The sequence below is a fragment of the Bubalus kerabau genome, chromosome 7, assembly GCF_029407905.1.
Source record: "Bubalus kerabau isolate K-KA32 ecotype Philippines breed swamp buffalo chromosome 7, PCC_UOA_SB_1v2, whole genome shotgun sequence".
Lineage (NCBI taxonomy): Eukaryota > Metazoa > Chordata > Mammalia > Artiodactyla > Bovidae > Bubalus > Bubalus kerabau.
In genome coordinates, this window is record NC_073630.1 from 39,426,760 (window position 1) to 39,451,401 (window position 24,642).

A 24,642-nucleotide genomic window follows, 5' to 3' on the forward strand; every position below is an offset into this window, starting at 1 on the left:
ATTTTATTCAAATCATGCCATGTCAAAATGAAATCATCTTTTAACATAGGAAGTTCAGTTCAGTTCAGTCGCTCAGTCGTGTCCAACTCTTTGCAACCCCATGAATCGAAGCACGCCAGGCCTCCCTGTCAGCATCCCCTTAAATATCCAACTGAACTATACTCGCCCCATTAGTCCACATCTATTATTCATATTAATTGTTCATCTATTATTTATGCAGATACCTTTCATACTGAGAAAAATATGAACTTGTCAGGTTCAAAATGAAAGCATATCTTTTGAATAAGCAATTCTACCCATTTACATTGGGCTTACATAAATTTATAAGCCCATCCAGGAGATGCTGAAGGACAGGGAAGCCTGGAATGCTGCAGTCCACAGGGTCCCAAAGAGTCGGACACGACTGAGTTACTGAACACCACCACCACCAATTATTCATGTGTTTAAAACATTATATAATATTATGCAAAAGAAGAAGACAATATATGCATTTAAATAACTTTAGCAGAAATTTTTACAAATTGTGTCTGAACTACCCACTGTTCAGTTCAGTAGCTCAGTCCACATTTAAACACATGGTGTGGGTATTAACATTTTATTGCACAACTCTAAGTGATGAAATTAAACTACACTTAATAGTAAGCTTATCTGTCTCCCAGAGTACATATCACAGGAAAGGTAATAAAAGATGCCTAGTATTATCTTAACATTTCAACCAGAGAGTGGGCTTCCTTAACCAGAGGACTTAGGTGATTTCTTATTCATCTTTGTAAGTTCTGTTCCTGGGCTTCTCTGGTGGCTCAGCAGTGAAGAATTCGCCTGCCAATGCAGAAGCCATGGGTTCCATCCCTGGGTCGGGATGATCCCCTGGAGATGGAAATGGCAACCTACTTCAGTATTCTTGCCTTGAAAATTCCATGGACAGAGGAGCCTGGCGGGCTACAGTCCATGGGGCTGCAAGAGTCAGACACAACTTGTCGAAAAAACAACACCTACACCTTATAACAACAACAACAAACAAAAAAGAAGCAACTAATCTTAGGAAACAGCTTGCTAAGAAATGCACAAAATAAACAGAAAAAGCACAGATGCTCCCAGATAGCTCCAAGACTGGCGGCGGCTAGATGCTGATATACTGAGTGCAGTTCCTGGAGAAGGCGCTTGGGGGCAGCACTCTCTCTCTCTGCTGAGGCGGGTGTGCAACGCCTCTATAATGTTCAGTTGCTAAGTCTGTTCAGCTCTGTGACTCCAGGGACTGCAGCAGACCAGGCTCCTCTGTCCTCCACTATCTCCTTGAGTTTATAACGGCTCTCAGCAAAACAGACGCTGAAAGCACGTTTCAATTTTCACCATTTTTCATAAAAGTGAAAATTGTCTTTGGATTTCTTTTGGTTAGCGAAAACAAGTACTAATGTAGGTCTTTCTTAAAAGTGAAGCAGCATAAAGCAAACTTTTCAAAAAGTGGGGATACCAGTATAAGGACTGTATGGTCAGGCCATCCCAGATGGAGTCCCCTTGCTCTCAGCACATCCCTCTGCTCCATCGGTCCCTGCGTTACCTTACACCCTACTCATGTAACTGACCTTCCCTCTTAATCACAGAGCCTAATCAGTAAACACCTACATACCTGCGCCAACTCTAGCTAGGGACTGTGTGAACTCTTTGAACAGAGCATCTCCACTATGACAGCTTATCAAAGGGGTGGTGAGAGGTGTTCTCTGCTGGCTTCCCTGGTAACCAGGGAGCCAACCTGCCAAGTCAATTCCCTCTATAACTGGTAACCTCCCTCTCCACCTCCCAGCCCCAACTCTCACCCGTATTCCTCCTACCTCGCACCCCCTACACACACACACACACAGCAAAGACTACTGCCATGTCCTACCCACTGCCTGCCACACCTGGTGAGATGCTGCTTCAGGAGCTGGCTGCAGACAAGTAAGGTCCCGGCATCCATTAACCACGGACGTAGGAGGCTGGGCAGGTACCAGGGCTTGCAAGTTTGTGGTGTGCAGCCCAACAGGACAAACCTCAATCACGCTTTTTGACAGACTCTATTGGTTCTCTTGAATAACTACCTGCTTCTCCCTCCCCATGTGTTCAGAGGTCAATCCTGACTAATATCGGCAAAGCATGGTAACTGCATTTTCCTTACCAGAAAGTGCCAGGAAGGTCTGACCAGTGAAATACCAGAGGAAATCTGCAGGAGTTCTGGGAAGGTCTCCTTGCTCTTTCAATGGGACATACATGAAGAGGGCACCCCATCTTGCTTCTTCAAGTTATTCTATCCCAATATGAAATCTGGAATAACCATTAGTCTAAGGATAAAAGCCACACTTTGAAAATAATAGAATCAAGAGAGTAGCAGAGAGACAGAGATGTACTATGTTGGAGCCCAACTTCTTGTAACATGAACCACAAACCTCCTTATTTCTTCAGGCATTTTGAATTGGGTTTTCTATTCTTTGCCACCAAAACTACGTGAACTGATCAAAGCCACACTCATATCCAAGTTCATAATCATCATCTGTTTTCTCTCCCAAACTTTCCAAAGCCATCTTTATTTTCAGTTAGTAAACACATATATACATTTTGTGTCAGTCTTTTCCCTTCAAGCTTATCATGAGCATTTTCCATCTTCTATAGACAATCTTTGCAATTATCACTTAGGAGCTGCACCACATACCGACTCTTTGAGATCCTATGGACTGTAGCCCACCAGGCCCCTCTGTCCATGGGATTCTCCAGGCAACAATACTGGAGTGGGTTGTCATGCCCTCCTCAGGGGATCTTCCCGACCCAGAGATTGAACCCACGTCTACATCTCCTGCATTGGCAGGTGGGTTCTTTACCACTAGTGCCACCTGGGAAGCCCTTAGGACCTGCACTGCTACTGCTAAGTCGCTTCAGTCGTGTCCGACTCTGTGCGACCCCATAGACGGCAGCCCACCAGGCTCCCCGTCCCTGGGATTCTCCAGGCAAGAACCCTGGAGTGGGTTGCCATTGCCTTCTCCAATGCATGAAAGTGAAAAGTGAAAGTGAAGTCACTCAGTCGTGTCCGACTCTTAGTGACCCCATGGACTGCAGCCCACCAGGCTCCTCCATCCATGGGATTTTCCAGGCAAGAGTACTGGAGTGGGGTGCCATTGCCTTCTCCAAGGACCTGCACAGTATACATCAAATAAAGGGATCTCTGAGTGATACATTATTGCTGCACATCTAGGTTTTCCTTCACAGTTATAAAACCAATTATTTTTACAAAGGTTACCTTCACACACACACTGTATAAATATAAATATATACTTCATAAATATATTCATATTTATATATGAATAAATATATATTTCATAAATATATGTGCAGTAAGAGAGTGTGTGTATGTCTGTCTGTGTAGTGAGTATCCAGGATAATCACTCATAAAAGGCAATAGTAACTATCTAATTTTCTTCTTAAAATCTTTTTTCACATTAGTAAAGAGTCTGATAATGCCTCCAAATCAAAGTATTTTATATCTGCCTTAGCCTGTAAAGAAAATTGGGCTCAATATCTAAAATCCAGCCAGGAAATGTATCAAATCTGTTATTGCTAATAAATGATTTCAGCACCTGCTACATAGAATCAAGATGCAGCATTAAAAAAAATTTTTAAAGGGATAGCTTTCAGCCAACTTTTTAATTAACCTTCACTTCAAACACCAGATGGACTTCAAAGAGTACAGCCTGTAAACAACATCATTTATTCCACAAGTCCACTATCTCTATTTGAATCAGATTTGGGCGAACAGATTAGCAGGACATGACAAAAAGTCAGATCTATGAATCATTCCTTCTGGTAAAATCTCAGTTATTAGCGCACTATTGTTTCTTCTATCTATTTTATCCATCAGTCACTTAAGGTTGAGTTCCACTCAGCTGCCTGTAACAGAGAGGAGTTCCCAGCACAGTGCAAGCAAGCTGCCCCACCTGCCAGGGCCAACCTGAGACTTTCTGACTCTTTCTAGTCAGGAAGTCGTAAATTACTGGGGCTTCCCAGGTAGCACAGTGGTGAAGACTCTGATTGCCAATGCAGGAGACACAAGAGACGGGGGTTGGATCTAGACGATTCCTTGGAGAAGGAGATGGCGACCCGCTCCAAGTATTCGTGCCTGAAAAAGTCCATGGACAGAGGAGCCTGGTGGGCTACAGTCCATGGGGTCGCCGAGAGACAGACACAACTGAGCACATTACTGGAGGTCATCAGTTGCCTACTAATTCTTCCTGTAGAAATGTAAAAACTAATCTGGCTCACATTCAGTTAATATATCATATTCTGGTGAACTAAGTTGGTGCTATCCCACACTGGTCAAATAAAAAGTGTGGTACCATTTTCTAAAAACACACAAAAAGTTACCCTAGGCCTGCCATATGTGCACGCATGCTAAGCTGTTTCTCCTTGCGATCCTACGGTCTGTAGCCTGCCAGGCTCCACTGTCCATGGGATTCTCCAGGCAAGAATACTGGAGTGGGTTGCCATGCCCTCCTCCAAGGACATCCTGACCCAGGGATCGAACCTGCATCTCTTATGTCTCCTGCATTGGCAGGAGGGTTCTTTACCATTAGTACCACCCAAATCTAGCAGGATTAAGTCACAGAATGGCAGATTCAGCTGACTTGACCACCCACGACTACACAACTTAGGTGGGTTCTGACGCCCTCCCCTGGTTTTCCCTGACTGTGGCAATGAGTTTTCAGTTTCCAGATGACCTTGACTGCTCATTAGAAACGCACATTCCTCAGCCAGATTCCTGAGATTACTTAAACAGGATCTCAAGGCTAGAGCCCAGGTATCTGCATTTTAATAAGCCCACCCCCCCCACCCCTCCACCCCCGCTTCCCATGCCACAATTCTAATGCTTATTATAAGAACTAACTCCCGGGGCTGATTCAGGGTATTCCAATCCCCCAACGATTCTTTTATCACTAATTTGCAAGTTTCACACACCCAGGGCCCAGGCCTCATCTTCCTTGTTCTCAGACATTTGAGCCACTGGAGTGTCCACGCCCTGCCCCACTCATCTGAGGCCCCCCCTGCCACCCCTTCAACTGGGTTTCAATCAACTTTCCACCTTGGAGGCACCAACTTCCTCATTTCTCTCCACACCACCAGGAACATGGAAATCTGGCCTCCAGTGTATTTCTCAAAGGAGGGATTCCGTTACAATTAATCTTCTCTCTTTTTGTTCAAGCTGTTTTTTGTTTAAAAAAGAGAAGGAAAACCCTGGATATTTTCAAGTCATAAGAGACTGGAAATCATGTGCATTGGGCCAAACATAGTTTCCTTTCTCTTTCCTTTTAAACTGGTCTTTAAGCTAATAGAATCATTAGACTTTTCTACAGGCTTCCCAGGTGACTCAGTGGTAAAGAATACACCAGCAATGCAAAAAGTGAAAAGAAAGTGAAGTCGCTCAGTGGTGCCCAACTCTTTGCAACCCCATGGACAGTAACCTGCACCAAGCTCCTCCATCCATGGGATTTTCAAGGTAAGAGTACTGGAGTAGGTTGCCATTTCCTTCTCCAGGGAATCTTCCCAACCCAGGGATCGAACCCAGGTGTCTCGCATTGTAGACAGACGCTTTACCGTCTGATCCAGGAAATTCGAGTTCGTTCCCTGGGTGGGGAAGATCCCTTGGAGAAGGAAATGGCAACCCATTCCAGTCAGTGTTCTTGCCTGGAGAATCCCATGAACAGAGGAGCCTGGCGGGCTACAGTCCATGAGGTCAAAAAGAGTTGGACACAATTGAGCAACTGACCACACAGACTTTCTACGTGTTTACATAATTAAAGAGGAAAATGAGCTGTGGAGTGAAATGTGCACTATCTCATAATGTTCCTATGAGAATTAAATGAGAAAACTGATATATAAAATGCTTAGCTCAGCATCCAACACAGAATGAATCCTCAATAAATCCTACCTGTTACTATGAGGCTGGGCTGTTCTGGTACGTGCTCAGTGCTAGGAAAGTCCTTTGAATAGATCTATCCCAAAACTGCCTTCCTCCAGATAAGGAAACCAAAGCTCTAGGGGTTAAGAGTCCTACTCAACACTGTATAGCTACTGGCTGAGCCGAAGTGGACACCAGTGTTTTCCAGAGCACAATTTCATATCCTTTTCACCACACCATGTTAGCTTTGTTTACACTCCTAAGTGAAATGTAGAACCAAGAAAGCCAATGGTTTCAGAACATGTCAGTCATTTTAAGGCATGACTATGCTTAGTCAGAAAGTGAGGGGTAAATGGCACACTGAGCCTGTGAGAGTAATTAAATTATTACATAGCCAGCAGATTGTTTTCCTGTTTCTTTTTTTTTGGGTGGGGTGTATTTATCTCCCATCTTGGGGGGTTTCTTTTGTTTCTCTTGTGTTCAGTCACTTTATTTCAGTAATAACACACTATTATGAAGTGCTTAGAGTTTTGTCTGGTGAGAATTAGCTATCAGTATAAAGGTATCCCAAAGAGTCTGTCCTGATGTTAGGTTTAAATTTCTTTTCAACACAAGAGGGTGGGGAGAAGGAACCACGAAGCTATTTAGAATGTAAAATTTTAAAAATTATATGTTAAACAGAGAACAATAGATCACTACAGTGTTTTAACTTTGAATTCCACTTATTTATACATATATATGTATACACAACAAGCAATATGAAATATAATAATACAAAAATGAAAATAAGTGTCAGTGTTTGCTAACTATGAGCTTTTACTACAAATAATTTCATAGCAAAGAGTAAAACAGCACTAGGGCTCTCTGCTTGATATCACCTCAAATTTTTTATAGCCACATTGGCATTCTGTCTGTGTAACAAGTATAGGGATGACTTCATTCTCTAGGATGAAGGATAATGGATCTTAACCTTCCTATCACTTCCCTTTAACTCAAAGCACTAATGCAACTGAAGGCACAGATAAATAAAAATTTCTGAAGGGAAAGAATGGCCCTGTGAAAGTTTAACCTCCAAATCACCAAAAGGTACAAAGTACAATATATCTCAGAATCACAATTAACGAAGCCCCTGCCACAGAGATTGGATGAAGAGTTGCCAAAAAAAATTTTTAAAGGAAAATCCAAACTTTGAAGAACTTTAGGTTTTTTTCCCACAACTATTAAAAAAAAAAGCCCTAATAGTAAACAAAATGCCACCAACTCAAAACAAAGTACTGTTCAAAAGCAGATGATTCACTTACCTTAAATCTATTACTGTGATCTTTTACATTAATTAATGTGAAACATCTTACCAACTTTATCTCTTTACCAATTTCGGTTTTCTACAAATAACGTATGCAGTTGAATACTAGCATTCTTGAAAACAGCACTTGACTATATCAAGTTGCTTCTTCCCTAGAATAGTTACTATTCCTATCTTTTCCCTTTCTTTCTTCTCGACTCACTGATATTTACCACGCTGTGCCCCAGAACATGAACATCATTTGACAAGTCGCATTTTGGCCCAGAAAGTTTGCAAAAACTTTTTCAAATACATGTCAACTGCGGGCAGAAATTGAGGGGGGGGGGGTGGTAATTGATTGTCATATTAGATTTAATATTTCCCTTTCCAAAACAGGTAATTAGAAACTATCTTCTCTTTTGCTTTGCCACTTCTACGTAAATACGGTACCATTCTCAAGGTAAAGCTGATGCAGAAAACACACATCCACGCCACGGGCGCGCGCGCGCGCACACACGCCTTTCCCCTCCCCCAACACACATCTCAGTGGCCGGAGACAAGCCCGCAGCCCGGAGCCACGCCCTCATCCAGGAGCCCGAGAGTGCAGCACCTTCCAGAGAGGCTGTCACCCCAGGTAACCACACACAAAGCGCGCCTCGCTAGTTCAAAGTTACGGTGCCAAGGTACTAGGACGGTAAGTCCGTGGCCGTCCACCTTCACACAGAGCGAGGCAAACTCAACCCCACCCGCTCTCACTTTCTCCTCCAGGAGCACCTAACGCGCTCGCCCACCCAGCCGGGCTCCCCACCGGTCCCCGGTCGCCGCCGCCCTGCGGCCACTCACCCCGTCTGCAGTCGCAGTAGCCCCAGTCCACCTTGCCGCGGGCGTCCCCGTAGAAGCACCAGGGTCTGCCCGCGCCGTCCGGACTCCGGCAAAAGTTGTGGCGCTGCCCTCGGAGTTGCGCCCAGCCCGCCGGGGGCGACCGCGCGAGGAACGGCGGCACGTCTGCCCAGCGCAGACAAGGGGCGCCGGAGTCCGTCACGTTGGCCCCGGGCGCGCCGGCGGGGCAGTCCCCGGGAGGCGGCCGGGGCGTGCGCAGGCCGTGCGCGCGCGAGGCGCGGAGCGCCGGCGGGGGGTGCAGGGTGCGCGGGAGTGGGGGCGGCAGTGTCTTCTGTGGCCGCCGCTGGATGGTAAGGTAATAAGGGTCCTGGGGACTCCGAGAGGGTGCATGGTGATGGCGGTGGTGAAGGGGATAACCGAGGACCGAATCAAAGCTGACCACTCCGGGGAGCGCCCCGAGAATCAGAGCCACCGCGAAGTGGGGGAGCGTCATGGTGCCGGAGCCGCGGCGTCTGGTCCATGCTCCCCCGCTCCGCCGCTTCTGAAGGGGAGGCGGGGGCGGCGCTGCGCGTCCCCGGAACCCCCGCGCCTGCCCCCTCCCGCCCTCCCGCGCGCGGACCGCCTCCCGCCGCGGGGCCCGCGGCCGCGCCCCTGCTCGCCGCGCTCGGGAGCGGTCCCGGGCAGGGAAGGCGTGCGCTCCGCGGAGCCCTGGCTCGTGGAGAGGACCCGCCGAGACAAGGCGCGGACCAGGGCACTCTGCCCCCTGGCGGCGGGCACAGGCGCGCGATCTCGCCCCGGAGCCGGGCTCCGCGCTGTCCTTGCCCGGCTCCCGCTGTCAGCGCGCCCGGCCGGAGCAGACCAGCTCTCTGGCACCCCGGCGGCCTCGGGGTGCCCGAGCCAAATCCGAGGGTGCCAACGCGGGGGACGGTCTTGGCTGCTCCTTGCCAGCAGGCGACACCACCACAGCCCCTCCGTCTGGCGGCTGCCAAACCTGCCGCCAGCCCCTGCAGCCCACCTCTCCTCCACCCCCTTGCCGCGCCTCATTTCCTATGTTTTGAAATATTTACAAGTGTGGATGGGTTTAGTCCCTTTAGAAGTCCCGCGATAAAAGTTATCAAAGCCCACTTGGAATGCCGAAGCCATATTCCTGAGCTGTGATCTCCTCAAGGACAAGACCACGTTTCGTTTCCCTTTGTATCCCAGTGCTTAAAACTTAAAACCGTGGGCAGCACTTATTAGGCTCCAATAAACATTTGCTGAAATTAAATTCCTGAACCGACCCAGGGAAAGCAGGTCGAGCCTTTCTACTTCCTGCCACCCACTCTCCACCGGAGCCCTGAACAACACCAGTTGTTTGGTTATTATTGGGATTCAGTGAAGCCCTCTTAATACCAAATTTCCTTTCTAACCAGGGAAGACTTCATCCGTCCGGGTCTCCATCCTATCCAAAAAGCCCATCCCTCTAACACCTGCCTCGTTTTGGCCGAGCATGAGACTTGAGTTAAGCCTACTCATTTGCCTCTCCACAGTGGACTCTGTCCACCGGCAACTTTATAGCTATTGGCTCGACCTTAGCAAAGCCTTTTCAACAGCTCTCCCGACTTGCACCGCCCCACCTCTCCGGCCAGGAAAAAAGAAGTTGGTTTAGAATCTTTTTAAAAATCCCCGAAGCTGGATGTTTTAGGGATTTCCCCTTTCAGCTGTTCCTGACTATTCCACTGAAGCTAAACAAGAAACGAGGAAGGCCAATAAAGAAGGTAATGCTTTGCAGCCTGGCATAATCCTGTTGAAGTGTAGGGGAGACCGGCTGTCCCACAGTATACTGTTGTTTAGTCGCTCAGTCGTGTCTGACTCTTTTATGACCCCATGACTCTTTTGTAGCCCACCAGGCTCCTCTGTCCATGGGTTTTCTCAGGCTAGAACCCTGGAGTGGGTTGCCGTTTTCTTCTCCAGGGGATCTTCCTGACCCAGGGATCCAACCTGAATCTCCTGCATTGCAGGCAGTTTCTTTACTGCTGAGCCACCTGGGAATCCCATAGTACACTGTACTCTGAAGAAAACTTGAACATGACTTAAATGTTTATTGTTAAAACCTAGTTTCAGTTAGAAACTGAGTTAATTTCCTACACCCAACTCAAATAATCTTAGTTTAACCATTCTGAATCATCTTACTGTTTTCTTAACTTTTCACTCCTGTTAATGAAATATCTGATTTTTACTTACAGAAGTGGACAAATGAACAATATTAGGCATCCAGTAATGTGTTTATCAAATCTTTATTCGATATGTTTTTACTCAAGATGCTTTTACCCACTGTTCATTTTTTTTTAAACTTACACTTTTCTGACTCCAAAAGCATAGTTAAAACTGTACTTGGCGAAGAAGAGTAAAGTTAAAATACATATTTGGGGGAAGTTGATTTACTTATTTTAGTAGGGGTCAGCAGAATTCATCAATTGCAGATTCTTTTTTTTATTTAACCATTGATTTGTACAGTTTATTTTTTTTAATTACTTCTTTGTTTTTATATGTTTGTTCTGGGTCTTAGTTGTAGCTCATGGGATCTAGTTCCCTGACCAGGGATTGAACCCAGGCCCCTACATTGGGAGCATGGAGTCTGAGCCACTGGACCATCAGGGAAGAATCACAGATTCTGACAAATCATAGATTCTTTGCCTATAATACGTGACAGTTCTAAAAGGAATAACCCTTTTTCTTCAAAACTGAGTCTCCACTTTCTGCCATTCACATGATGGTCCACGAAAGGCTCACCTGCGGATTCTGAGTGGCCTGCTTAGCCCTGCTGCCCTCCTTTTTCTATGAGGCGCCTACACCCAGGCTTTCACACTTCCTGGGAGCGCGGAGGCAGACCCAGTCCCAGAGCTCCTATGCACCTTGGAGAGAGGAAAATAACAAGAAAGAAGTGAGTAGAAGAGAAGATGGTTGGAACTGAGCTCAAAAGAGGATGGACCCTGGTGTGGCCTCTTCTCCAGCTCGTTTTACACCTAAGAGGACCTGAAGATTTTCCAAGGTCTACTTAACATTTAACAGGTCATGAAGCTGACACATATGAAGTGGAGTTACCGCAGAAAATTCCACATTTTAAAGCTTCCATTTTAAAGCGTACCCTTTCTGAGATGATAAAACAGCATGTCTGTAATTGGACTGCGAAGTCAAGGGCCTCGATTTGAGTTTTGTCCTCTATTTTACAGGGATAGTATGGCTTAAACAGACCTGCTCTTTACATATTACTCCCCTCCTCTGCTAATCTCTTCCTTCCTTCTCTTCTTTCATTCCTCCTGGCTGCTGCCATCACGCAGATGTTTAGGATTTCCAATTCCCCATCCGATGGAGTGGATTCCCCATTCCCTGACACGCGTTTCTCGCTCCTGCCTCTGACACATTAAGGTACCTGTGTTGGGGGCTAGAGGAGAAGTCTCCCTCCACCCCGGAGAGGCCCCACCCAGCCACCACTCTCCCCTCAGATGCTCCTCACCCTGTCACACACGGCAAAGCCGAAGGAAAGGGGGCGGCAACTCCATCGTGTTACAGCTGCAAGAAGCCCACTGTGGCTTCTTTCTCTGTCTTCCAATTGCTTCAGCAGCACTAAAGAAGCAAGGAGAAGGAACAGAAGGAAACAGATGACACTCGGCAGGCCGTTCTCAGCAAAAGCCTTGAAAGCCCCGTGAGGTCCCCAAGTCTCTCTTGTCACCTCTGCAACCTCTAGCTCCATCGAGCAACCTGGGTGACAAAGGCTCAAGAGCTCAACTGTCCCCAGCCTCCCAGCCGAAAACCTAACAAGGGAAGTGAAGAGGGGTGTCTCTCTGCCCACCTCACAGCAGGGAGGAGCTGCAGCCTTGGGGGCGGAGCTGAGCGCGAGTACTGAACACATGTGCATACCTGTAGGTTACTGCGGCAACTGTTATACAGGGACATTTGGTTTCACGGTCGTTTAGGGGATCATTATGCTTTACCTACTTAATGGACTGAATATACAGAGTTCTAAAACCAATACACCAAATAACTTTTGGATAAGTTTCCATGTACAATTTGGGTACTGCCTATATTTGGAAAAGCTAAAAGCAGTATTTACTTGAACAATTCCAAGTGCAAAAATATTGTTAAAAAAAAAATTGGGCATTGTTCTGTCACATAAAAGCAAAAACATATTAAATAATATCAATAACATAAGTCCCTATCTAGGGACTGTGGAAGATTTAAAGTTATAAGACATTATCAGGCCTTTGGTCAAGGGGAGTGGATACAATAAAAGAACATATAGTATTTAGTTTAAAGTTCTAGGAAATGAAAGATCCAGAAAACAAGTAATGAATTGCTAAATGAATGGCACAGTGGTTTGGGCAAAGGGCCTCTGTTGGTAGGAAGTCTCTGGCAGTAGAGGTCAGGTTTATGCCTCTTCCTTGTATTGGTCACACTCTTCTTTGCCCGCCCTCTGCCGTGAAGATGTCTGAGGACCCACAATTGCAACAGCTGTTCCGTATTTAACCATATATACCCGTGTGTAAGGGCCGTTGCCCTTACATATGGTTGGCTGAGAGCCAAAGAAAAGTTCTGCTTGACTCCTTGTATTCATAATGCTTTTAAGAGCCATTTGACCTCTATTTTCCTTATTGTTTTAAATAGAATTTTATAAAACAGAATACTTTTTTGTTTCCATTTATTTTAAAAAGCTTATCTAACCTTGGTGTAATCCCTACATGGAAATTAATTCTGTAGATTCATTTTCAGGCTTACTTAAATTATACTTAGGATATATGAGGAATATAGATGTAAATATATAGATTTTCATTGTTGTTTTGTTGCTAAGTCATGTCCGACTCTTTTGTGACCCTGTGGACTGCAGCCCACCAGGCTCCTCTGTCCATGGGATTTCCCAGGCAAGAATACTGGAATGGGTTGCCATTTCTCTCTTCAGGAGATCTTCCTGAACCAGGAGTCAAACCAGCATCTCCTGCATTGGCAGGTTTCTTAATCCCTGAGCCCCCCAAAAGAAAAAAGGTTAATTTGGCCTTGAAATATCTAAAGCGAGTTCCCTTAGTTTCCTAAGTCAAAGGCTCAGCATCTTTGAAAAAGGGATAGTAATCATGTTTCCAAGATAGATCTGATGGGGGGAGGTAACTGAGATAATGCCTATAAACTGATGAGCAGAGCACTCAGAAAGTGCCAACTATAATGCAGTAGGTTAGCCTCTGCTGCTGCTAAGTCACTTCAGTCGTGTCCAACTCTGTGTGACCCCATAGATGTCAGCCCACGAGGCTCCCCCGTCCCTGGGATTCTCCAGGCAAGAACACTGGAGTGGGTTGCCATTTCCTTCTCCAATGCAGGAAAGTGAAAAGTGAGAGTGAAGTCGCTCAGTCTTGTCCAACTCTTAGTGTCCCCATGGACTGCAGCCCACCAGGCTCCTTCGTCCATGGGATTTTCCAGGCAAGAGTACTGGAGTGGGATGCCATTGCCTTCTCCAAGGTTAGCCTCAGTAACTGCCTTTGAGTTCTTAACTCCTCAGAGTAAGTCTCTCTGTGAAAACCTGCCTCCACAAAGCAGAAAATCCCCTCGCTACCATGCCCCTGTCCCTTGCTGCACCCCAGCATCTCCCCGCTAAGACGGACAACAAGCATGCAGCCACCCTAGCTCCACTCCCCTGAGCACTAGCCCTGTCCGATGGGTTTTCTCTCTCCTTCCCCCCACAGGTTTGGTCCCTGAAAGCCAAGGCCTTGCGGACAAACCCGAATGAACTTTCTGGTCAACCCAATACTAGATATTTTGAGTTAAAACTCTTCCTGAGCAATCTGCCTAAGGATAATGAGTAGTTTTCAAATCTCTCAGTTGCAAGTGAGCTGTGGTCACTGGTAAAAGGAGTAAACAGATAGGAAGAAAAACCTGGCTAGAACTGTTTGCCCGTGATCTGGGAAGCACAGAATCTCCACATTGAAAATGACTTAGAGCCCCAACTCTCTGTCAAATGCAGGAAACCTTTCCAGAATTTCCTAACAAGTGGACTTCCAGGTATTTTTTAAAAACTGTGGTGGGGGAAATTTCTACTTGGAAGCCAGCTCACTCCGTCTCTAGAAAATCCAAATTGTTAGGAAAATCTTCCCATCTACTAAGCCACAAGTTGCCTCCAGGTGGAAACCTACTTTATCCAGCTATGATGCTGGTTATACTCTCCTACTGATTTAGAATCCAGCAGACCTGGGTTCAAATCCCTATTAAATTATTTATTAGTTTCCTGGCCTCTGGGGGTAGAGTGGTATTAAAGACTCCTTTCTCCCCAACTTCTTTCATGTTCAAGAAAGAGATGTCCCGATTTGGAGTGTGCAGGTCCAAGAACAGCAATGGATTCGCATTACTGGACTCCCTTAATAGTAGTATTGTGGGAGGTATAAGTCTGTACAAGCATAAATGATCAATGTCCTATTTTCCCTCCTTTTGCTTACTGTTTTTCCTACTTCATCACTGGAATCTTAGGGACCATAAAGTTGAGATTTGGGTTGAGGTTGGAAGAGAGGGAGAGAAGCAGTTTAGCTGTTTGGTTGTTTGCCTACCTAGTGGCTCAGATTGTAAAGAATCTGCCTGCAGTGCAGGGTACCTGGGTTCGATCTCTGGGCCGGGAAGATCTCCTGGAGAAGGGAATGGCAACCCACTCCAGTATTCCTGCCTGGAGAATTCCACAGACAGAGGAGCCTAGCAGACTACAGTCTATGAAGTCACAAAGAGTTAGATACAACTAAGCGACCAACACTTCCACGACTACTAGGAAACTACTTTGGGATTTGGGATCAAAGCCTCAGCTGATTGTAAAAGTCTGCATTTGCCCGGCTTGTATCCTATGCATAAACGTCCTCTGAGGAGCTCATTGCCTGAGGATGGGAGAGGATGGGAGCAGAGATAGGATTTAGGGATCCTGGCTGTCCACTCATCCATCAATCACTGCTAACCTCTTTGAAAATAGAGTTTCCCTGTCTGCAATATGGAGATAACTCTATTTTACAAAGCTATAAGAATTAGAAACAGTATATTAAGGGCTGGACAGTGAGCACATGACTATCATTTAAGTATGTGAAGACAATTATCAGGACAAATACGGCAGTAAATGGCAACTCAGAATTAAAAACAGTACCTCAGATATTATTTACCCATTGCAGATTTCAATGGGAAAAAAGTCACTCTTATTCCATATACCACACTATGATTACATTAACTTTTCCACAGCAGCATAATATGTGGTTGTTTGTATTTGAGTTTACTCTTAAACTTTTGTCTGTCTGACAAAATTCCCCATAGCCATTAAAACCCTGTTCAAGCTATGAAATCTTCCCTAATCAAATTCTGCTCTTGAAATTTGGGTTAGCCTGGCATGCCATACACACAGAATTTCTACAGTCACAATCACATTGTTCCATACTTGTTTTCATTGTAAAATCCCCAATGGAAAGAATTGTGCATTCTATAGTGTTTGGTCCTTAAATGAAGCCAATAGGCAATGGAGTATTATTCGGCACTGAAAAGAATTACTCAGCATGAAAAGATGTGGAGGGATCTCAAAAGCATATCACTAAGTGAAGGAAGCCAATCCGGAAAGACTATATACTATATGAGTTCAACTATTTGACATTCTGGAAAAGACAAAACTGTTGAGACAGTAAAAAGATTGGTGGCTGCTAGTGGTTGAGGTGTTGGGGCAGGAATGAACAGGCAGAGCATGGAGAATTTTTAGGACAGTAAAAATACTTCATATGATACTATCATAATGCATACATGTCATTATACATTTCTCCAAGCACATGGAATGTATACTACCAAGAGTAAACTGTAATATAAACTATGGACTTTGGGCGATTATCATGTATCAGTGTAGGTTCATCAATTGTAGCAAATATGTCACTCTGGTGGGGGATGTTGATAATCGAGGAAGTTATGCATGAGCGGTGAAGAGGATATATGGAAATCTGTGTTCCTTCCCCCCCAATTTTGCTGTAAATCTAAAACTGCTCTAAAAATTTTAAGTCAAGTTTTTAAAAATGTCAGCCAATGAACAGTGAACAAATGAGATCCTCAAATGCAAATGAGCTTTTAATGCTTTTTTCTAATATGATCATATAGTGTCTACAGAGAGATCACAAACTAGCCACCACCAAGATGGACATGCCATCCAGATATATTTTGTTTAGTGAAGCATTGTTTTAATAATTGAACTGTATGTATTATTTAAAATCAGTAGCTCATCCATGAAATTATGGGTTACCAGCCTTCCTTGTGTGTGTGCGTGTTAGAAAGCTTTTGGCTGCAAGTAAAAGACACTTCAACTCAAACTGGCTTAAAGTCAGGTATTTTCAAGGATTATATGATCTCATTCAGTAGGAAGTACCAAGCAATCCAGGTTGATTGCTTCGGTGTCTAACCACGCCTTTGAGGTGGCAGGCTCTTTGTCTGTGTGGCTATCTGAGTGTTGGCTTTGTCTTCAGACTGCCAACAAAGAACAGGACATTAAATCTAGATAGAGTTCATGTCCGGAAGGAGAAAAGAAATCTGTTCCTTCTGTGCCCCTTTTGAGGAGCAAAATAATCTTTCCCAGAGGCTTCCAAGGATATTTCTCCTTGCACTTCGTAGGCCATTCCTGAGTCCCATGCCTGTACCTATGGTTTCCCTGGTGGCTCAGTGGTAAATCATCCACCTGCCAGTGCAAGAGATGCAGGAGGCACGAGTTTGATCCCTTGGTCGGGAAGATCCCCTGGAGAAGGAAATGGCAACCCACTCCAATATTCTTGCCTGGAGAATTCCATGGACAGAGGAGGCAGGAAGGCTGTAGTCCATGGGGTCACAAAGAGTTGGGCACCACTGAGCACGCATGCACACCTGTTCCTGCAACAGTCACTGACTGAAAGGATAGACTTAGCTGTGATTAGCTTGGACTAATTTTGTGTGAACTTGGGAAGAGATCAACCGATGTGTACTACAAATTGAAAAAATCAGAAGCTCTGGCACTACCACAACCCTAGTTCCCACACAGCAACAAATGTCTATGGCTGTTTCCATCCTAGACTTAGGGAACAGTCCTCAATTCACCATGGGTCCCACCTGCCTGGACTTTGTAAGCATTTGAGTTTACTACACCTGGGTTATACTTTTTTATCTGGCAGCAGTTTCATGCTAAATTATGATATTTCACAGATTTTAGCCTATGGATTCTGGAGACACATGATAAATGTCTACAGTGACATGACAATGTTTTGTCGTACAATTTAGTGGTTTAAAACAATAAGCATTTATTATCTCACAGAGTTTCTGGGAGTCAGGAATTTGTGAGTGGCCGAACTGGGTGTTTCCAGCTTAAGATATCTTATGAAGCTGCAGTCCAAGTGGTGACGGGACTGCGATAATCTGAAGGCCTGGCTGCACTAGAGGAATTGCTTCCCAGATCACTCACAGGCTGTTGGCTGGAGGCCTTAGTTCCTCGGCACAGGGAATTCTCATAAGGCCATTCCCAATAAGGCTTTGGCTTCCAGCAGGGCCAGTGATCCAAAAGAGCATGAGCGTGACCAAGACAGAAATCACGAAGATTCTTATGATGTAATCTTAACAACTGACATACTGTCACTTCTGCCATATGCTATCGCTCACAGAGTAAACTAACTGTGCTACAGTGCAGGAGGGGTGTGAGTTCCAGGGGGTGGAGATGCCGGGTTGGGGGGGTGGCTGTCTTTGAGACTGGCTACTATAGTTGCATTCTACACAACTGTTCTATGCAGGAAATGTGTGTATATATATAGGAATTTATAAAGTACTTATTTATTTATTTGGCTGCATCGGATCTTAGTTGTGGCACACGGGATCTTTATTACATCGTGCCAGATTGTTCCAGAGCCTGGACTCTCTAGTTGTGCACACAGGCCGGGTTGTCCCGTGGCATGTAGGATCTTCATTACCCAACCGGGGTTCGAACCCTGCATTGCAAGGCAGATTCCTAATCACTGGACCACCAGAGAAGGAATTTAAACAGTCCCAGACAGGGAATTTAAACAGATACTTATTTGCAGGGTCACTACATGAATTTTCCCATGCTAAATATCTTGGAGGTGTGTTGTCAAACAATCACTTCAGTGAAACATAGGGTCAGCTGTAAGCAAAGATGTCTTAATATCCCTAGAATTACATTTCCCACTCTACATTATAAGCTAACTCAGTCTTGTTTTTTATCTGTTTGCAAGGAAAAAAAAAAACCCAAAAGATTTTATCAATGAATTCCGGTCTCCAAACTCCTAGTAAAAGACTCCCAAAGTGTACCAGCTGCCTGATAAGACTTAATGTATCAACCAGTGTGGAGATATTAACATTGTAACAGGGACAAAAGAATGCATGGAATGGACAAAGGAATTATGGGCTTTCAGGCATCCCCTGAACCAAGTCCCAGGAGAGCAGGAATTTGGATAAGGAGGAAGCCTCCTGCAATTGTACCACATGTAAGGCTGTCCCTAGTAGGATACTGATAAAGAAAAAGAAACATGAAACAAAAATAGCCCTGGTTTAATTTGTTGAGAGCACTTCTCAGTTGCCTCAGTGGTGAAGAATATGCCTGCCAAGCAGGGGACCACAGCAGGTTTGATCCCTGGGTTGGGAAGATCCCCTGGAGAAGAAAATGGCAATCCACTCCAGTATTCTTGCCTGGGAAATCCATGGACAGAGGGGCCCGGTGGGCTACAGTCCATGGAGTTGCAAAGAGGCGAACACAACTTAGTGACTGATCAACAACAGCAATAACAATTTGATGAGGAGATCACAAAACTTCTCAGTTAAATTGTATTCACCACAACTCCCAGAATTTTGTAATGCAGTAAAGTTTCTTATCCAAGAAATTTAAGCTTCACACATTGCTGTTGCTTTCCTACACACCCTCAAACCAAAAACCCCAAAGCATTAAAAAGGCTCACACTCATGCACAACACTGCTGTAACAACTAGAAATAAAATATGCTGGTGGAGCTGAAATTAGAAAGAATTTCTTTTTTCCCCCTTCCATGAAACAGTTACATTGTGAAGTACAGGTTGCCCTCATTTGGAGACTGAAAGATAACAGTTTTGAAACAGAGATTCATTGGCAGTATTTATAACTGAGTTGTGTAATAAACTCAGAGCATTAAAAATATGACGCTACTCTAGACTAATCTCTATTTTTAGAAGGCTTAGAAAACCTCTATCCAGTGTTAAAAGTCTCTACATATGACTAAATGTTCTTTGCTATCCCATGGTCATTAGAAAAATGAAATACGGTCAGTCAGTCAACAAGAAAAACAATACCAGGCACACAGTATCAGTTCTGTTGGAGCTCACTTCTGAGCCTGAGCAAAGGCAACTTCATGGATGTTTCTGGGTTCCATGTAGGAACCTGAAATAAGAAATGTTAACTAACAATATCTGTGAAAGAACAGATATTAATGTAATGCTTATGTCTTGTGGAATGTTTGTCTTCAGAAATGTTTTAAGTAAAATATTTCAAAGACTCAACAATAACTTTGAATAATATTAACCTTTGGAACTTAACTAGCTCAACAGGGCATATAATAATGAAGGCAGAAAGAAGAAATCTGTTAAGAAGTAGATCTCTTGAAGAGTTTTAAAATGCTTGAACACTGGAAATCAACACAAAAATCTGAGCAATAACATTAGTTTTAAGAATACACATAATGCCATAATTTTGGTTCTTGATTGTGATACATAAAAGTGTTTGAAAGTTATGATTTTATACTTCATAATTTTCTATATTCTTTTATTTTCAAAATATGTTTGATAAAGATTTACAAAGAAAGCACAAAGGGCACATTTAATGGAATCCATGTGAGCACTTAAAAATATATTGTCTTTTTCATAATGAATTTTTCTCAAGTGGTTGGATGGGTTTGTGCTGGGCTTATATAAGCTCTTGAGTGAGGTACTGGATCTTACTTGTTTCTGGATCCTCATTACTTAGTATAAGCTTCTCAATAAATATTTTCACTGACTCTAGTCTCTTATCTAGTTCTCTTGATGGTTAGTTGTTTACCTTTGTGAGATGGTTGCCTGGAGTTAAATGCACAGAAGGCAGTGAAATGCAGAGTTTTTTCCCTGCAAGTTAAATGAGTTTTTATGGAAAATGTTAATAAAAATAAAGAAACTGACTTTATTTAGAACATTTTATTTTGCTACAAATATGTATCTTCCCATTATATTTTCTTTTTTATGCCCTTAGATATGATAGATTGGGTTAGCAAATCTATAGGGACTGTGACCAAACAATTTTTAAGCATCTGGAGATGACTTTGGAGCAACAGCAATTTTTTTAAGTGTTTTTGGTGGTCAGAGTAAATCATGTGCTTAGTTGCTCAATTGTGTCTGACTCTTTGCAACTCCATGGACTGTAGCCCGCCAGGCTCCTCTGTCCATGGGGATTCTCCAAGCAAGAATACTGGAGTCAGTTGCCATGCCCTCCTCCCGGGGATCTTCCCAACCCAGGAATCGAACCTAGGTCTCCCACATTGTAGGCAGATTCTTTACCACCTGAGCCACCAGGGAAGCCCATCATACAAGTGCAAAATCAATCATGTAATTCACACAACCACACTGTATCCCTCCTCCTATTTTGCAAATACTGGAGAATGCTGTGATTTCAGTTTTTATAAATTTCACTCTAGACCACCGTTCTCATGAAGTTGCAGGATATTAAACAATCTTAAGAATGATACTGAATGAAATTGTTCTATATAAATCAGGAAAAATGAATATATACTATGTTTAGGAAAAACAAGTAAATGGATCCAATATTTCAGGAAGTTATAAAGTTAAAAAATGTTATTAACAACATTTCTGTATTTAAAGAAGAAAGATATGGTATTAACAATGCTGCTGCAGATGGTCCCTGACTTACAGTGGTTCAACTTAATGAATTTTTAACTTAATGGCAGTGCAATATGCATTCAGTAGAAATCATACTTCAGATTTTGAAGCTTGATCTTTTTTTCAGGCTAGTGTTATATGGTATAATCTTATGATACTCAGTAGGAGCAGCTGCCTTCACGATCATGACAGTAAACAACCAACATACGTTAATAACCATTCTGTCTCCACACACCCATTCTTGTTTTTGACTTTCAGTACAATATTCATATACATGAGCTATTCAACACTTTATTATATATTAAACTTTGTAGATGGTTTTTCCCAACTGGGCTCTAATGTAACTGTTCTGAGCATGTTTAAGGTGAATGAGGTGAAGCTCTGATTTCAGTACATTAGGTGTATTCAATGCATTTTCAACACGCAATATATTCAACTTACCGCAAGGTCAATATATAACCCCATGGTCAGTCGAGGAATATCTGTTGGCAGTTGAGGAATATCTGTATTTCAAAGAGAAACTCTTATTCTATAAACTTGACTCTTCCTAAATCTAAGTGACTCTGTAGGAGTTGAGAATTTTTATGGTTGCTTACTTTTAAAAAAGGGCTCCCCTGGTGGCTCAGTGGTAATCCGCCTACCTATGCAGGAGACTCAGGTTTGATCCCTGGTTGGGAAGATTTCCTGGAGAAGGAAATGGCAACCCACTCCAGTATTTTTGCCTGGGAAATTCCATGGGCAGAGGAGCCTGCTGAGCTACAGTCAATGGGGGTTGCAAAACAGATGGACATGACTTAGTAACTAAACAACAATAACTTTAAAAAAATGTATTTATTTGGCTATGTTGGGCCTTAGTTGCAGCACACAGGATCTTTGTTGCATCTTGTGGGTTCTTTTTTTTTTTTTTTTAATTTTTTTAATGGAAGGATAATTGCTTTACAGAATTTTGTGGTTTTCTGTCAGACATCAATAAGAATCAGCCATAGGTACACCCATGTCCCCTCCTCCCAGACCTCCCTCCCATCTCCCTCCCCAACCTGCCCTTCACCCAGTCACAGAGCCCCTGTTTGAGTTCCTGTTGCCTATCTATTTTACATACACTATTGTAAATTTCTATGTTACTCTCTCCATACATCTCCCCTTCTCCCTTCTCTCCTCCCCCATGTCCATAAGTCTGTTCTCTATGTCTCTTTCTCCACTGCTGCCCTGAAAATAAATTCATCAGTGCAATGGCTTTAGATTCTACATATATGTGTCAGTATACTCTATTTATCTTTCTCTTTCTGATTTACCTCACTCTGTATAATATACTCTAGGTTCATCCACCTCATTAGAATGGATTCAAATGCATTCCTTTTATGGCTGAGTAGTATTCCATTGTATATATATGCCACAGCTTCTTTATCCATTCATCTGTTGATGGACATCTAGGTTGCTTCCATGTTCTAGCTATTGTAAACAGTGCTGCAGTGAGCAATGGGATACATGTGTCTTTTTCAATTTTTGTTTCCTCAGGGTATATGCCTTGGAGTGGGATTGCTGGGTCATATGGTGGTTTTATTCCTAGCTTTTTAAGCAATCTCTATACTGTCTTCTATAGTGGCTGTATCAGTTTACATTGCCACCAGCAATGCAAGAGTGTTCCCTTTTCTCTACACCTTTTCCAGCATTTATTGTTTGTAGACTTTTTGGCGGAGAAGGCAATGGCACCCCACTCCAGTACTCTTGCCTGGAAAATCCCATGGACCGGAGGAGCCTGGTGGGCTGCAGTCCATGGGGTCGCTAAGAGTCGGACACGACTGAGTGACTTCACTTTCACTCTTCACTTTCATGCATTGGAGAAGGAAATGGCAACCCACTCCAGTATTCTTGCCTTGAGAATCCCAGGGATGGGGAAGCCTAGTGGGCTGCTGTCTATGGGGTCGCACAGAGTCAGACACAACTGAAGTGACTTAGCAGCAGCAGCAGACTTTTTGATGGTGGCCAGTCTTACTGGTGTGAGATGGTATCTCATTGTAGTTTTGATCTGAATTTCTCTAAAAATTAATGGTGTTGAGCATCTTTTCATGTGCTTTTTAGCCATCTGTATGTCTTCTTTAGAGAGATGTCTCTTCAGGTCCCTTTCCCACTTTTTGATTGGGTTGTTTGCTTTTCTGGTATTGAGTTGTATGAGCTGCTTGTGTTTTTTGGAAAGTAATTCTTTGCCAGTTGTTTCCTTTGCTATTATTTTCTCCCATTCTGAGGGTTGTCTTTTCACCTTGCTTATAGTTTCCTTTGATGTGCCAAAGCTTCTAAGTTTAGTCAGGTCCCACTTGTTTAGTTTCATTTTTATTTCCGTTACTCTAGGAGGTGGGTCATAGGGGATCTTGCTTTGATTTAGGTCATTGAGTGTTCTGCTTATGTTTTCCTTTAAGAGTTTTATAGTTTCTGGTCTTACATTTAGGTCTTTAACCTATTTTGAGTTTATCTTTGTGTATGGTGTTAGGAAGTGTTCTAATTTCATTCTTTTGCACGTAGCTGCCCAGTTTTCCCAGCACCAGTTATTGAAGAGGTTGTCTTTGCCCCATTGTATATTATTGCCTCCTGTGTCAAAAATAAGGTACCCATATGTGTGTGGGTTCATCTCTGGGTTCTCTATCATGCAGGTTCTTTTGTTGCAACGCACAGGCTCTCTAATTTTGGAGTGTGGCTTAGTTGCTCCAGGGCATGTGCAGGATCTTAGTTCCTGGTCCAGAGATCAAACCCACATTATCTGCATTGCAAGGGAGATTCTTAACCACTGGACTACCATGGATGTCCCAGTTGCTTACTTTTTATTTGCAAATAACAGAAGCAAGGGTTTCTATTTTGTATGTCACTAAGTATCTGCCACAATTTGTTCCAAACTGAACTTGTTATGAATGCCAACTCAAACTTGACGTGAATTAACATGGAGCAAAGTATGAAGAATTATAAATAATAAACCTGATAAGTACTAGATCAAAAACACATGCTTAATTCTTCAGATTTGTCTGCCTATTGAACCCTCACATTCAAAGCTTATGTTAGCAGTGTACAATTTATAGGCAAGAGTCAAAGTAACTGTCTTGACAATTTAGGTTAAATAGTGAGTTGACATTAATTGAACATTTATGTTCAGTAAGTGAACCATACTATTAACCATAACGTTAACCACATTATCAACCATATATTTAATACATATTTATTAATATTTCCTAAATTCCATAATATAGGCATTATTATCCCACTGACAAGCGAAGAGAAAACAGGCTTAGAGAGTTTGTTGTTTAGTCCTTAAGTCGTGTCCGACTCTTTGCAACCCCATGAATTGCAGCCCACCAGGCTCCTCTGTCCATGGAATTCTCCAGGCAAGAATATTGGAGTGGGTTGCCATTTCCTTCTCTAGGGGATCTTCCCAACCCAGAGATCAAACCCGCCTCTCCTGCATTGCAGATGGGTTCTTTACCACTGAGGCACCAGGGAAGCCCATAGATTTCAGTACAAATATACAATTCACCAGTTCTCAAAACAAAGTAAAAATTCAGTAGATTTGATTAACTTACAATATTAAACTGAAGGCTAGAATCAGGCTTTAGCTAATTTCTGCTGTGCAGCCATAGAAAAGTAGATTTCAGGGGCTTACTTGAGTTCAGTGACTGAATTTATCAGATGGATCTTCACACTTTAGTGCCAGCTGAATACATAGATCTGACCTGTTG

At 43.4% G+C, this 24,642-nt stretch overlaps 1 protein-coding gene and 1 long non-coding RNA gene across 2 annotated transcripts in view; one reads left to right on the forward strand and one right to left on the reverse strand.

Moving 5' to 3' along the window:
• The window catches only part of PRSS12 (serine protease 12), a 75,851-nt gene extending 67,319 nt beyond the window's left edge, over positions 1 to 8,532 (reverse strand). Inside the window, 1 exon segment of the mRNA XM_055588038.1 lies at positions 8,043 to 8,532. Within this exon segment, the coding sequence (XP_055444013.1) occupies positions 8,043 to 8,532 (490 nt within the window).
• The window catches only part of LOC129657663 (uncharacterized), a 36,538-nt gene continuing 19,586 nt past the window's right edge, over positions 7,691 to 24,642 (forward strand). Inside the window, exon 1 of the long non-coding RNA XR_008716958.1 lies at positions 7,691 to 7,833. This is a non-coding gene — a long non-coding RNA (uncharacterized LOC129657663). The remainder of the gene's footprint in view (positions 7,834 to 24,642) is intronic.